Source organism: Syngnathus acus, chromosome 12, assembly GCF_901709675.1.
Source record: "Syngnathus acus chromosome 12, fSynAcu1.2, whole genome shotgun sequence".
Taxonomy (NCBI): domain Eukaryota; kingdom Metazoa; phylum Chordata; class Actinopteri; order Syngnathiformes; family Syngnathidae; genus Syngnathus; species Syngnathus acus.
This window is the reverse complement of record NC_051097.1, coordinates 8,038,651-8,053,094: the sequence shown is the minus strand read 5'-3', so window position 1 is coordinate 8,053,094 and position 14,444 is coordinate 8,038,651. Positions and strand designations below refer to the sequence as shown.

The following is a 14,444-nucleotide window of genomic DNA, read 5'->3' as shown; positions in this document are numbered from 1 at the left end:
TCAAATGTGTTGCTATGTCAACAGAAGATGGGTGATTTTTTGTATAGGGAAATGAAGGCATTCCACTTTTCATAATGGCTTATGATGTCACATGAGAGCACGAGGATTTTTTTTTAACTAGATTTGGGTATATTTTGTGAAAATATCTTTAGGCTTCAGGCTATTTCAAATTGTTTCACTGAGTTTACTGTTTACTGAGCTTGAAACACACACGTAGTTAATCTGGTGATGATGTGTTGCTTAATGACACAGACACAAGTTGACCTTTTCATTTATTACTGATATGAATGTTTTTAACTTGTAGACTCAGATACATATAGCGAAGAGAGTCCCTGATTGAATAATAATAATACATAGATAAATAGATATACTTTATTACTTTATACAAGTAATAAAGTTTACAAGGCGGTAGTAAGAGCCAATACATGAGCCACACAATGATCATATTTGGGTTTTTATATTAACGCACATATGATCTCATATGCTGTTATTATGTATAATATGTATATATTGAATTATGTAAAAAAAAAAGCTTCAAAATTGACTTTTTTTCTAATATTACTGCTGCATTTTATCTATGAAAAAAGATATATAATAATAATAATCATTGTTTGATGTACACAAATGGGTGTGATATTTAACAATGTGTATATGATTTAATTACAGCTCATGTATTGGTTCTCGTTAGCTGTCATAGGAATATGCAATACAACTTAGCCAAACAGCATTGAACAGAAATTACATTGTTTAAGCCAAGCAAATATTATGTGTATGTATTATTACAGTATTATGATAATCCTATATAGGCTCATCTAACAGCTTTTTCCATTAGCTGTGTGTATATATATGCTCATATTCTATATAGGTATGAATGGTGCTTTTTTGGTGGCAACTTCCACAGTCTTCACCTTACAAGCCCGTCAGGTCCACGATGGCCTTGATGAAGATGGTGTCGTCGCGCAGGTACGGACTCTTCCCGGCCAGCTTCCCCAGCGGGCAAAAGAGCGGACAGCCGCTGGCGATGTTCATCTCGCTCACAGGCCGCTGGAAGGACGTGGACGAGATGTCCGGACGGAAGGCGTCGATGATGTGCTCGCGGTTGTTCTGGTCCAGCAGCATCAGCGTCACCTGAAGGACAACATCGACCCAAGTCGTTTGGTTTCTGGGACATTCGGGACTAAGAAGTAAGTTTCATGTTTCTTATAAATAGAATATTATTATTAAATTACTGTTTTAGTAGCCTGTATTAGCCGTTTTGCATTATGTGTTAGCATTAAGCTAATTAAAGGCTGTGTGCTTTGGTGAAATACCAACTGGAGACTTGTCTGAAACTTAAAGGTCAAGAATTGAGAAGACTGGAAGTCCTTCGACGATCCTACCTTCTGGCTAAAGGGCCACTTGAGCAGCGCGTCGCAGCCCCCCCGCATGACCACGAAGAAGAGCGACAGGTGCGTCCCCCGCCCCGTGCCGTCGCCGTTCAGGTACAAACGCAGGCACATTTTGTAGCCATACTTGCTGGAGTAGAACGCTGATGACAGACAAGATGAAACGTGATAGTCAGCCTTAAAGGATGCCTCTGGAATGCTCCCCGAAGGACACGGAGGGGGGAGGGACGCTGCTGGAAATTCCCCGTGTCCACCGGGGGTCATTTAAGACGCTAACGTGGCAACCGTTGAGCCAAAGTGAGAAACAACTTTGAGTTTTGACAGCTGAGGGAAAACATGTTCAGAACAAGTTCTGCTGGCATGCAAACAGTAAGGTTAGGATTTTAAGTTCTCACCTGGTGAGAACATGGTAGGCGTCCGACCCGCCACGGCGTCGACCCTACGGCGAGCAAAGTCTGAGATCTTCCAGACAAAAATGCCGTCGTAGGTGCAGAACTGAAGCTCTCGCACCAGTTGCTCCGTCTCGGACAGCTGCAAGTCGCGCATTGCCAAGGCCCGCTCTAGCTGCTGAACCTTGTTGTTCAGGTTCTCCAGCTTGTCCTGGTCCAGACGGTGCTGGTGCGAGAAGGCCTCCAGCGTCACAGAGCTCCGCTCTACCTCACGGTTCAGAACGCACACGATATTTTCCAGGGCTCTCATCTGGACCCAAGTGGAACACAATTGATCCGTGTGAAGTCATTATATAAAAACAGGAAAATTATGAACATCAGGCGTGTTGCAGAGTGACGTCGGTGGCCTGACCTTCTTATCTAGGTCTGTGGTGGGCTCATGGGACGAGGCTCCCTCCTCAGGAGCCCTGTACAGGCCCAGACCTGAATCCTCCTGGCACTCGCTGAGGAGCAGGGCCTCTGCTTGAGGCGGGGCCACCGACAGAACCTGGCGAAGCACCAAGCGCAGGTGCTCGGCGGTGCTGTTTTTCTCATGCTCACTCAGCTTGCCGCTGTTATTCTGGAAATTTGGCGTAGAAAAGTTGGGAAAAGAAATTAAGACCTCTGAAGTCCATTCATACTAAAGTCAATGGCTGAAACTAGCGAGTGAGGGACTCACTTCATATTTGCAGCCCAGTTCAATAAAGGGACAGGAATGCTTGGGCTTATTGCAGAATCCAAGGTGAAGGCTGTACTGGAGGTGAAACAAAGATTTGTGGCGGATTAGATCAGTCCGATAGCATCCTTCAAACTTTTCTTTCATTTTCAACACGCTGGTTACCCTTTCTCTCGGGATCTTCTTTCTGCCACAGTCTTTGCACTGCATGGGGAACTTGAGGCAAACTTCATCGTGAGCCTGGGAAAAAAAGAAAGTCACAATGTTCATTCGCCGCCCGCAGCATGCGAACCGACGGAAACTAACCTTGATGTCTTTAAAGCTGCAAGACACTTTGCAGTATTTGCAGTGGAGAATTCGGGCCTCGCACTCCCTCTCGCAGTGTTTCTCCATTTCCGAGCGCAACAGGAAGTCCTTGCAGGCCTCGCACTGCACGCGCTCCATTTCGCAAGAGCCTTCATGCTGCGTCTGAAAACACCCAGACAAACTTTGTCAGGTGTTTAACCTCTGGCTCCCCGTTCAAACAATATCATTTTCTGTTATTTAACACTACTTGATTTTACCCAACATGGACATCTGATCTGAGCATTGCACGGTTCAAGTGGCGAAACATCATCCACTGAGAATGCAATGATCTGGATGGATCGCAGGTGTGGCCAAAATGGCTGGCATTTTTTTTAATAGAATGAATACAATAAAAGCACTCACCCATAACTAATTCACTTTAGCTGCAATGCCAACAAACAAGCTTGCACACGCCTTTAACACTCACAAATGCAAAATGAATACATGCATTCCAGTCAACACAATGTACTTTTCTTACAATAACAGATTGGGTATCATTAGAGTGGCACGCTATCTTACGTCAACGTGCAACACGTGTATTGCTATCCGTCCATCTAAAATATATTTTTTTATACAAAGCATATATTTAAAATGATATTTCAGAGGAATCTTTGTTAAACATCCTCAACCTATTTAGTATACAAGTGAATAAACTTTTGTTTGACAGCTTTTTAATATTAACTGAAATGGTCAGTCTATGTTGGACATATTTGATATGATAAGAAAATAATAAGAGGCGGGGCCAAGAGGGGGAGGCGGGGCTTATCAAATAGAAAGCAGTGCTCTCAAGTGACTGCCGCCGCCACAGAAGCCATCGTCGCAGGTAGGCCCGCTATTTCTCATTTTTGAGGAAAATAGAAGTGAATGTGTTGGGGAAAGAAAAAATAAAGTGGACAAAGTGTGCCTTCATTTCACGACACTTCCACAGTAAGTGTCAAAAAGAGGTCCAGAAAGTCGAAACCCTGCCACAGGTGCTTCTGATCAATCGACAGCTACACGACGAGCTTTACCAAACTAAAAACTAAAACCAAGACCGGGATTTGACACCTCTGGTAAGAAATGACATTCACGAGACACGAAAAGTTAGAATATGCGGGAACCGAGTTAAACAAGAGGATGTATTATTTTTTTTAGCAAATGGAATAAAATAACACCAACTGGAAAGACAATCTAGAAGGAATCCCAAAGAGGAAGTCGATAAGGAAAACATTTGTCACGTAACAGCATAGTGGAACATTGGTGAAGCGTTGAGAAATCAGTTCTAAAATCAATATCTGTTGCAATCGGGGGCAGGAATTTCGATAGACATCTTTTATTTTACAACTTAAGCCTATTTTATTTTATTTGCTTGCGACATTCAGATATTCGCATTTTAAAGTGTGTAAATTCCCCCCCCCCACCCCCGAGAAGAACCTCTATTACCAAATCAGATTGTCAATGATCAACATTTTTTCAAAATGATTACACATAGTTGAAACCCGCATTTCCAAAAAGTGCAAAGGGCAACGGTTTCACACTGTCACTCAACTTGCCCAACACGTTTGCACACACCCAACTTCCTCCCACAAAAGCACAATTGCAAGAAACTTGCGCAAGACCAACGACAAATTAAATAAGGCCTTCAGATCAATACTTGTGATTAATCCAAAAAAAGTACAATGACCTCCTATCAGCAGGTTATTTAGTAATCCCCAGTTGTGTTTCCCCAGCCCTTCCTTTCAGCGCTGGTACTTTCCCAGTAAGCTGTTGTGCCAGTTAAAAGCGGGACTTTCCAGACAAGCATGTTAAGTTTCACTTCCTGTTCTCAGCAATGAAGGCGTTCAAGCATGGGAAGAAGCAGCTCAAAACACAGCACCTTTGTGCTCAAATACAATCAAATGTGTGTTGTTTTTTTTTTATATAGCAATCCTAACCTCGTATTCTTTGATGGATCCTTTCCAGGCGCAACCTGGGTTCAAACACTGCGCGGGCAGGCTGGCTATTTCTCGACTGGCCGCGTTGTCTGGAAAAGCCTGGCAGAAGGTGAGCAAACAAAGTGAAAACATGTCGTCATAACAACGAGGGACGTTTCTCACTCACATCGCCAATGTTGAGGATGGAGGTGGGCTCCTCGTAGATCTTCTCCTCACGGCAGGCTTCGCACGGCTTTGGGCCCGAACTAAAAAGAAATAAATAGGTTTGCCAATTTAATAGTTGTGAACAACAAAAGTTAAAGAAACAACAAGTATTAAGAAGGAACAGAAATTATTTCCGAAATGGTGAAATGAGATGTGCCCCAAAAAAATAGGGAAATAATAAATAAGTGGTCAAACCATTAGCAGAAGCGGAACAAGCAAGTCCCACGTCACTGTTGTATATTTTTATTCTGCTCTTATTCCACGTATATTTCACTTGTGACCAAGGTTGGGCACTGGTCAAGTTTGTGCAGGATATCGGAGTCTGGCTTCAGGAATTTAGACTTACTGGCGCTAGAAGGTAGAGCTACAGCTGGTGGCAATCAGGAAGCAACAATTAATAGACTGTGTAGGGTCTGCAAGGCAGACTAGCGGTTCAGAGGTCAACCAGCAGCTGTCGTGCGGACCCCCAGAAGAAAGATATATAAAGCACGGCCACTGGAAGACTCGGGGCGCACACTCGACAGTTTTTTGTCAAATTTTTAAATAAAAATGTCAATATTGTGTAATACATACAGCAATACTGAAATATATTTGAAGTGAACCCCAAGAGGTCATGTTTGATATTTATTGATATTTCACTTTATTATAGTTCATTTTGAATACTGAAGTGAGACTGAAACAAAAAAAAGCGGACCACCTTAAACTCGAGTCTGAGTCAAGGCCACATCCTTGTGAGTCAGTGACGTTACACAAAGTCCTGTCATGAGACACATGAGTCTGCATATGATGATAAGAAATTCCCACAGAGATGTGTGAGGATTTAATTTGAAGGGTGGGGGTCTACCTGGTGAGCTGCTTGAAGCAGTGTACGCAGAAGCGGTGGCCGCACTGAGCCTGGACGGGCTTCCTGAGGACCTGGAGACACTGCTGACATTTGTATTTATTTTCCATAGGCACCGACAGCACGCTGTGGGGAATGCCTGGTAAAGGAACGATGCTCTCCATCCATATTCGGGACATTCTTCTCCATCAAATTGGTGCTTGTCCAGGACAGACACTGTTCACAACAACAAAAAGTAGCTTAATGGCGTAAAAGTAGCACAGGCAGTACAGTGTCTAAGTCTTCCGCCATTCCAAGGTTCTTGTGTCTTAACCGCAATGACAAGAATGTTTTAACAACCTCCTTCTGCGAAACTCAAAAGTACATCGCAATTGTGGTTATCAGTTTGGAATGCTGAATTAAGAGCATTACCTAATCATTTTGCAAAAGCAAAACAGTCTCCTGTTAGCTGTGAGCGCCACCATGCGGGCCGCCGAAAAGGACTGCATAGGTCAGCGATTTCCAAACTACGGCTCGGCCATTTGCGGCCCACGGCATATGCTAAAAATTCCATTTGTTATTGAGCGCAAAGCAGTGTTAGAAGTGTGGCTGTTAAAATAGTGGGGGGTCATGAATTGGAAATTTCCAGCGGTACTGAACAGTCATAACGTGATCATTTGTTTTAAAATGATTTGAATGAAGTGTGTGTATGAGTGTGCTCTTTCCAGTAAGCCAGCAAATGTCATCATGCATGAGGTCATGCATATATATGTAAAATAAAATAATTTAAAAAAGAGCTATCTGGGCTTTACACACCTACAAATGCATATTTGCATGAGGTGTGACTTATGATTAATTGCCTGGTTTGGCAATAATGAAATACATAAAACAAATCATACCAATTATGATGATTATGATTGAGGAGTGTTACTTATAAAACAGGGCGGGGTTTTTTTGCCATTGTTTGAAAAACTTCATCAATTGAGTAATGTCCAGAAAAGATCAAAGTTTTGTTTATCTTTCAAAAGTAACCTGGGTTTGGAAGAGGAAGTTAAGTCAATAAAACAATAACATTTATTTGTTCCACAGCAGCTGTCAAATAGGAACTATATACGGGGCATCCTCCTTTTCAAAACTTCCCCAATAAAAATATATTTGATGGAAAAAAAAGAAGATGGTATGCTGATATTGATTCAAAATGCACCCTTTGAAATAGCAGAATTCTTTGAAAACGTTATAACACATTTCTGAATTTCTCTATGCACTTTTGTTTGTTATTGGGATTGCAATTAAAGTTAACATTTATTTCAAATATTTTGGTTAATATAAGAAGCAGCATTGCCTTAACACTGACTTTGACAACGCTACTGCATATCCACTGCTAGGAAAATGTCTTATTACAACAAAAGCGATCTAGAGAAACCCTTTGAACACTTTTATGCCTCTCTTATCTAGATGTAAAATGCTGAAGGGCAGTTTTACATGACGATAAAGGCCAGATAGCAATTGAGAAAAGGACGAAGCTACACAATAAGTACAACCATATTACAAAGCATATCACCAGGATGCAAGTGTGTTTTCACCAAAGTAAACTATTCACTAATACAATCAGTCCAAACAACTTCCAGGGGGGAGATAACAAAACAATAAGTTGATAGCCTTGCCAACAGTCTAAATAAACAGCAAAAAGTCTCTCTCTCTCTCGCTGCATATTTGTACCATGCTCCTGCTCTGCTGTCAAAATTGAAACTAAAAATGCTAGTTTACTCACCCAGTCGTCGGGGTAGCTCACTTTTAACCGACACACACACTTACAGTTTGCAAAAACGCAGTCCCTGTTAACCTAGTTTGATAAGTCCACCCACACCCACGTCACTTTACACTCCCTCAAAAGAATATTTTGAAAGACTCCAAATTTGTAGTCTTCTGTTGATAAACGAAGGATATTTAGTCAGTGTGTATGTTTAGGATCACCTATTAAAATGTTTTTTGCTAATGTACAAGCACTGAAGCGTCCTCGTTGACGAGAACTGAACCGGACTTCTGTGGAACGTCACGTCATTAACTTTTGTTAAACTTCTTGTTGCGACCATTAAATCAGCGTTAAAATACTTTATTATTTTTTCTTAATCATTGGTATATTGAGAGGTGGAGGCGGTGTTCAAATTGTGGATGCCAACCTATTAATGCGCAAACGGGTAAGACGAAAGTGCATCGACCGTGCTTAGTAAAAGTAGCAGACCACGCATGCGCAAGAACGTCAAAATCATGTTACGGCGAGTAGCTAAATCGCTTCATCGCGTCCACTCCGCAGTGATCACTAATGGTATGAATTTTCACCGCTGACGTGTTAAAGCGTTATAGATTATGGTTATGACGGTCAAAGTTTAAAAATGATTTCAAATGTGATTCAACTGTTCGAGTGTAAATGACACGGTGGAGGTCAAATTCTTGCTCTCAGGGCGATAGGACAGTGCAGACTTGAAGCTGGTGAAGAGTCCACCTTAACTTAGCCAGGTTACATTTAACACTTCTTTTATACTCTATTAGTTCATTTGCAATGCTCTACAAACATGATCGGTGATTTTTAATGGAACTTTAACAAGAAACAGGTTTTGCTGTTTAATAATTGTTTGGTGCAATTCATGTCTGCATATGTGTTATTTGTATAATATGTGAAAATTGTCCATTTTATTTGTCTCTGCAGCGTGTGCGAATCGCAGGAGCAAGTTGACAGATAGTCGTTACCATGAAGAACTCTATCCCGGTCACATCCTTACCTCTCCGATTCAGAAGGCCTTGCTGGCGGTCGGCTCGGGGGTGGCAGCGCTGCAAGACCCCTACAGGCACGGTGAGAAGATTGTACCTGGGTTATCTGTTTCCCTTTTCTTTGTAGATGAAAAGAAACAAGAGAAGGTGACACCCACGCAGTTCAGTCAACCTGAAAGTTTCATCGAGGACGACCGTTGGACTAGGCAGTTGTAAGATTATCAAGCCCTCATCAACTTTCATTTCATTATATTTTTGTTTTTCAGTCAGGCTTTCGTTTTCACTAAATAGATTCGGCTCTGGGCAGCACGGTGACCTTCTAGTTTGTACGTCAGCCTTACTGTTTTGAATTTGGGGGTTTTGATTTTTTTGTGGTTTTGTGTGGGTGTGCACACTTGTGCAACCACTTCTCTGTCATTTTAATCATTTTTTATTGTGGTTATACATAGGTCAGATTAATGGCTGAAAAGGTTTTGAAATTATATCATAAAAACCTGGTATTTGAACAGGGGTGTGTAGACTTTTTATTTGTACACATTTATACAGATTTGACATTTTATGAGGTTCCTTTATTAAACTGGAGTGAATTAAGAGTTAATAAGTGAGTCATTTGCATTCTACAAACCAAAGGTTAAATACAGGCCAGCCAAATGTTTCAAAATCCAATTAGTGATTTAAAGTGTTTCGGACTTAATCAGTTGACAGGAAGTCTGCAGCAATCAGGAAGAGGAATTTGCTATCGAAACTGAGATTAAAATTTCAGGGTTAGAGGTTAACCGAGTGATAATGATACAGAAAACTCCCCCACAGACATGGTCGCAGTTCTCGGAGAGACGACAGGCCACCTGGCCTTGCTAAACCTCAGGGACCGCATGAGAAACGACCCCGAGGGATACACGATTCTCACGTGAGTCGGCACAGCGACATCGTCCCAAACCTCATCTTCCGGTCCCAGAGAAGAATTTTGCATTTTGTCGTTGCTAAACTGCAGGGAAAGGCCCAGGATCCGTCTGTCAACGCTTGATTTACAAAAGATGGCCTCCTTACCCGAGGGATCGTTTGGTCGGGAATACCTCAGTTTCCTTGACGACAATGTGAGTTAATTCTCAGGTTAATTTACAGTCGACATTTGAGAGACGGTTTTATTGGCTCCTCAGCACGTGACGCCAGACTCGAGGGCCAACGTGAAGTTCGTGGATGACGAGGAACTGGCCTACGTCATGCAAAGATACAGAGAGGTCCACGACCTCCTCCACACCTTGCTGGGAATGCCCACCAACATGCTCGGTGAGCAATAACAGTGAATAATCATAACGAAATTTCCACTACATTCTAAAATACAAAACATCCTCAGGTGAAGTGGCAGTGAAATGGTTCGAAGCAGCTCAAACCGGGCTCCCCATGTGCGCCCTTGGAGCTCTGTTGGGACCTCTTCGGCTCAACGCCAGGTACTGTTTTATCACTCATTGTTAATTGTTCATTTAGTTGCACAACATCCGGGTGTGTGTCGGGAACCGTGCTGATTTGTCACATTGTTTCCTTTTACAACCTCTTCCCAGTCGTTTGCAGTCACTGGTCACATCTTTCGGCCCGTGGGCGGTGCGGAATGGCCGGCAGGCCCGTTGCGTTCTCTGTGTTTTTTACGAGAGGCGATGGGAGCAGAGCCTGGACGATCTGAGAAGAGAACTTAACATCCAGCCGCCCCCGTACATGCTCACTTAGCATTCAGTAACTTGAAACATTTAAAAAAAAACTTGATAAGGTGATAGTGTATTTTGTATATATATTTTTTTATTGATTTATGACCAAGGAGGAAATTATTCTCCTACTCCACCATAGCCTTTACATTGAGCGTGTGGCAATGCTGCCCTCTTGTGGCTGTTTGCTTTCACTCACAAAAAAATGCCTGAAGACTTATTCTTTTCGGGACTGTTTTAAAAGTGTCTTTCTATTTTAAAATAATAATTTAAACCCGTTTCCAGGTTCCTTTTTTGTGTGTCAAATGACCAACTTTGGGTAATTTAATATTGCTCATATAACCATAATTGAGATGGATAAAGAAAGGGAGGATGCTGCAAACAAATATGACAATCAATCATTTATTCCAAATACAAAAATACAGTGTAAAGATCATTGGCAATGGGTAGATTATATAAAAAACAATTTAATCATAAAAAAGCAGTCAAGTGATAAGATGTTACTGTATCATCCAATAGCAATTATAACCTACTCTTCAATCTGAAGCTACAATAATGGTAATCTTCTGCATATTCAGGATAGTTACAGATCCCTGTTGCATCACAAAAACGACAGGAATTATTTATCCCCATTAAGTTTAGAATTTCGTGCAGAAGTCAAGGTGACACCAAAGCACTACTTTTTTATTAGACAGGGCGAGAGGGTGCACATACCCATTTTCTAGCTCACCACTAGATGGCGACACATTCACCTCCCATTGGCTTTGTTGCAATGGAAGGACAATATCAGTTGAAGATAGTGTTGCACTGGTAAGCTACTTTGCTAACTGCCAATAGACAGAGTAGAAGAACAAAGGAGACAAAACATAAGTATGATTGTGTTTTGTGCTCACAGATGCCAGGTTGTGCACCAAAGTAAAGTTGGTAGCCCAACTTCTGCACTTGACATCCTAGCCAGTGATGAGGTGGTGGTGTGGGTTTGAATCCTGAGTTGATAGATGGTAGAAGACCACCACTGTTGCCGTCCAGGGTTTTAACTCAACGGTCAGTGCACTTGATTTAACAGCCATTATAAACAATTTTAGAATTGCTTTTACTGTCTGAATAGTGACCAGACAGACATTCACATTGTTCATGTTAAGAAGTAGTTTGTTGTTGTCAATGTAATATGGTTATATATTGGTCAGTCACGGCAAACGCGGGCAACAAAGGGCCGGCGAAGTGATGCGTAACACAGTGCAAAATGGTGGCGGATTCGGGCTCGTAAAACAGCAGAGTGTGACTGGGCCAGTCCAGCAGGATGCCGACCCTCTGGGGTCTTGTCGCCATTCGTAGCAGCGCCTTCTCTCCCGCGTGCAAGAAAGAGTACTCACCGTCGTAGTGGGACAGCACCCACGATTGGTCGTTGTGTCCCAGCCGGGCCAGGTCCCCGGAGCCTTTCCGCTGCAGGCCCACGTAGCAGATGCCCACCTTGAAAGCGGCGCTCTGGCCAACCTCCACCACCCAGCTATGGGTGCCGGAGGACAAGGACAGGGAGCCCAGGGCGTTGGGCCAGCAGTCGAAGCGGGCCGGGTCGTAAGGCAGAGGCTGGCGAGGTTTCTTGTGGAGGTAGGTCAGAGTGCAGCGGTCGTCAGAGAGCGACAGGAGGTGGTTAGCGGTGCGCTCGTCAAACTTTAAAGAGGACAATGCATAAGCTGCAAACACAAGAATGGGATGTCACCAAAGAGTCAATGTGGGTCCATTTTGAGGGTCTACAGTCTAGGACGTTACCCCAATGTGCTTGCTTCTGAGCAGCTCAGTAATAAACTTCAGTAAGATTTGTCATTCTTTGCAGAGGACAAAGAATATATGCCTGCAAATGTTATATGTCTACTTGTGTCGCTCCACCATTTGTGTTCAAATATCTGATACCTTTGAAAATGTCACACTTGGCACAGTCATAAACCGTAGACCCCCTGTGTGGATAACGCACTGGACCAACCCTTTGGCCCGTGTAGCATGGCTGTGGCCCACATTCCCCTCAGCAGGATGCTGTCGCTACAACCTGGCTTCATGTTGAGCTGTTCCGTATCGCACGGCTGGCCCACTCCGTCGGCCTCCTCCACTCTGAAATAAAGAACGGACATCGGCATCTGCTTCGAATGTAAAAGGCGTGTTGCCCTGCCTTACCTTTCAGCAATCTCCTGAATGCTCATCTGAAGACAGAAATACAGCAATTATGTCATGATTTTATAATATTATTTAAAACATAATGAGACCCACCACCAGCTGTGCATCGGAAGAGTGTGTGAGGGTGTGCACTAAGCGGGAGCGTGTGCCTGTCAGGCTGGCCATGGCCTGGCCCCAGTGAGCCCTCTGGGTTAGGAGGCACTGCTCCACACGCTCCTCCTCCCGTTGGACCTCCTCCAGGAGGCGCTGCTCCTCCTCCTCCAGGGCCTCGCGGGCGGCAGTGACCCGGGCCACCACCCGCTCCCGAGCCACGTTCGCTGCCACCTAAACCAGTTCCACGCGTGAACAAGGAGAACAATGACGCAATAAAATAGACACATCTCCCACCTGAAGCTTTTGCTCCTTGGCTTTAAGTGTGTGCTCGATGAACTTTTCCATCCTCTGCGCCTGCAGCTGCATTTTTTCACACACGTCCACAAGATGATTCTGGTTGGAAGGTAGAAAAAAAAAAAAAAAGAAAAATATGAATGAGCTGGAAAACCAACGAGAAAATCCTGTCGTGGGAGAGGAATTAGTCAAGGGTGCTTTCAAAAAAACTTGATGGACACGCCACACAACCTTCAAAGGATTTGGGTGTTGAATTATTGGGCTCTGAGATATGTAAACAAATTCTACACAATACACACCCGGCCGGCCACAGCCTCTTGGTTTCTTTGGTATGTGCTCACAACCAATGTCCATATCTTTTGACGTTAAGCGTACACAAAGCATTGCACGAAGCAATGTAAAGTCACACCCCTCACAGAAATGTCTGCAAGTGTTGTGGAAATGGAAAGTTTTAGTTCACTTGTAGGAGTTAAATCAGGTATTTTCGGGTAAACGATCATCTTGTCATTTTTCTAACAATAAAATAATTATATGTAATTGAGTACAGCATGACGTTAGATAAATTATTAATCCATCCATTTTCTAACCCTTATCCGTTTTTGTTACAAGGTGTCGAGGAGGAGCGGACGACGACCAAGACTGACCCGGACTGCAGTGACTCTGTTCTCCAGGGGCGTCACGGAGTGTCCGTGGCAGGAGCCGACTATGGTGCAGTGGGAGCAAATTAGCTTCAACTCGGTCACGCAGAACCAGTCCAGCTCGCACTCGTGCTCCACGCACGTTTCGCTCTCCCCGGAGAAGATCCCGGACTCAGTGTCGGAGGTGGTGGCCATTACAGCGGTCGCAGGAGGTGACTTAGCCCCGCCGTTTGACTTCTTCCCCGGGGCTGCGGAGGGGTCAGCCCCGAGCACGGCGAATATTGGCTGCTCCGTGGGGCTCATCGCCACGCTTTTAACTTCCACGGCGGGTTTCGTTGCGGTTAAATCGGTCAGCTCTTCTGTCATCATGGCAGCAGGTGTTGTCTAAGGACGCGGCTGAGTCTGCGCTGTAACGCAGGTGTAACAGGTGAGCGCTACCCGGAAGTCGTGAGACAAATGTCAGCGCTATTTGTAAAGTTGACCTGGTCCAAGATGTAAATAACTAAATAAATGATCAATATTCTAATTTTTAATTATGATCAGGTTGAAGACCAAAGCACCTGCATATGTGTGTGGTTAACGTATTTGTATTTTATTGGGGGGGGGGGGAGATTACAGACCCCCCCCCACCCCTTCCCCCCCCCACACACACAGTTTACTCATGAGAGGTCCCTTGCAAGTTAGTGGGAAAATACCTCATAAGTAATACCATTTTCATCAATCGACACAAAATTGTGTAGACATGGCAATAATTATAAAAGGACGAACCCAAAAGTTTCAAGACCCCATGTCCCAAACAGAACCATTTTGGGTTCTACTGATTGTATCTAGTCTTTATACTTATTATGTATTGTTGATGGTGTTCCATGAGATTTCATCAAAATGTGTGCCTTGATTCAACAGAGGTTGAAAACACTGCTGTACAGAAGAGATGCATTTTGGTCTTGCTTATAGCTTCTGGAGTGGACATGAAGGCACAGGCTGGACTGTGTGCGCACCACCTCAAACCTGCG

General features: G+C 43.6%; 3 protein-coding genes and 2 long non-coding RNA genes across 6 annotated transcripts; 3 read left to right on the top strand and 2 right to left on the bottom strand.

Annotated features, from left to right (window-relative positions):
• Positions 1 to 255: 255 nt before the first annotated feature.
• traf2b (Tnf receptor-associated factor 2b) lies at positions 256 to 7,919 on the bottom strand. The gene is made up of 11 exons (XM_037266311.1): positions 7,543 to 7,919; positions 5,796 to 6,008; positions 4,914 to 4,992; positions 4,748 to 4,846; positions 2,796 to 2,957; positions 2,655 to 2,729; positions 2,493 to 2,567; positions 2,187 to 2,393; positions 1,781 to 2,084; positions 1,380 to 1,528; positions 256 to 1,128 (listed from the first exon to the last, which is right to left on the bottom strand). The coding sequence occupies exons 2-11, from the start codon at positions 5,969 to 5,971 to the stop codon at positions 910 to 912; spliced, it is 1,545 nt and encodes a 514-aa protein (XP_037122206.1). The 5' UTR covers positions 5,972 to 6,008; positions 7,543 to 7,919; the 3' UTR covers positions 256 to 909.
• LOC119131683 lies at positions 1,047 to 1,715 on the top strand. Its single transcript, XR_005099698.1, has 2 exons — positions 1,047 to 1,184; positions 1,289 to 1,715. It is a non-coding gene; the product is annotated as an uncharacterized LOC119131683 (long non-coding RNA).
• Positions 3,420 to 6,655, top strand: LOC119131682. The gene is made up of 4 exons (XR_005099697.1): positions 3,420 to 3,657; positions 3,763 to 3,886; positions 4,776 to 4,856; positions 5,905 to 6,655. It is a non-coding gene; the product is annotated as an uncharacterized LOC119131682 (long non-coding RNA).
• Positions 7,920 to 7,962: 43 nt separating the features above from the next.
• On the top strand, positions 7,963 to 10,525 carry coq4 (coenzyme Q4 homolog (S. cerevisiae)). 2 transcript variants are annotated; one of them, XM_037266313.1, is made up of 7 exons: positions 7,963 to 8,097; positions 8,479 to 8,622; positions 9,351 to 9,447; positions 9,532 to 9,634; positions 9,698 to 9,827; positions 9,895 to 9,988; positions 10,100 to 10,525. In XM_037266313.1, the coding sequence occupies exons 1-7, from the start codon at positions 8,019 to 8,021 to the stop codon at positions 10,260 to 10,262; spliced, it is 810 nt and encodes a 269-aa protein (XP_037122208.1). In that variant the 5' UTR covers positions 7,963 to 8,018; the 3' UTR covers positions 10,263 to 10,525. The 2 variants fall into 2 exon arrangements, with proteins under 2 accessions (XP_037122208.1, XP_037122209.1); XM_037266314.1 differs by having other exon boundaries at positions 7,981 to 8,097; positions 8,485 to 8,622.
• Positions 10,526 to 10,620: 95 nt separating this feature from the next.
• Positions 10,621 to 13,859, bottom strand: bspry (B-box and SPRY domain containing). Its single transcript, XM_037266312.1, has 6 exons — positions 13,438 to 13,859; positions 12,794 to 12,892; positions 12,500 to 12,730; positions 12,407 to 12,432; positions 12,219 to 12,343; positions 10,621 to 11,931 (listed from the first exon to the last, which is right to left on the bottom strand). Exons 1-6 carry the CDS (start codon positions 13,798 to 13,800, stop codon positions 11,396 to 11,398), a joined length of 1,380 nt encoding a protein of 459 aa, XP_037122207.1. The 5' UTR covers positions 13,801 to 13,859; the 3' UTR covers positions 10,621 to 11,395.
• Between the last annotated feature and the right edge of the window lie 585 nt (positions 13,860 to 14,444).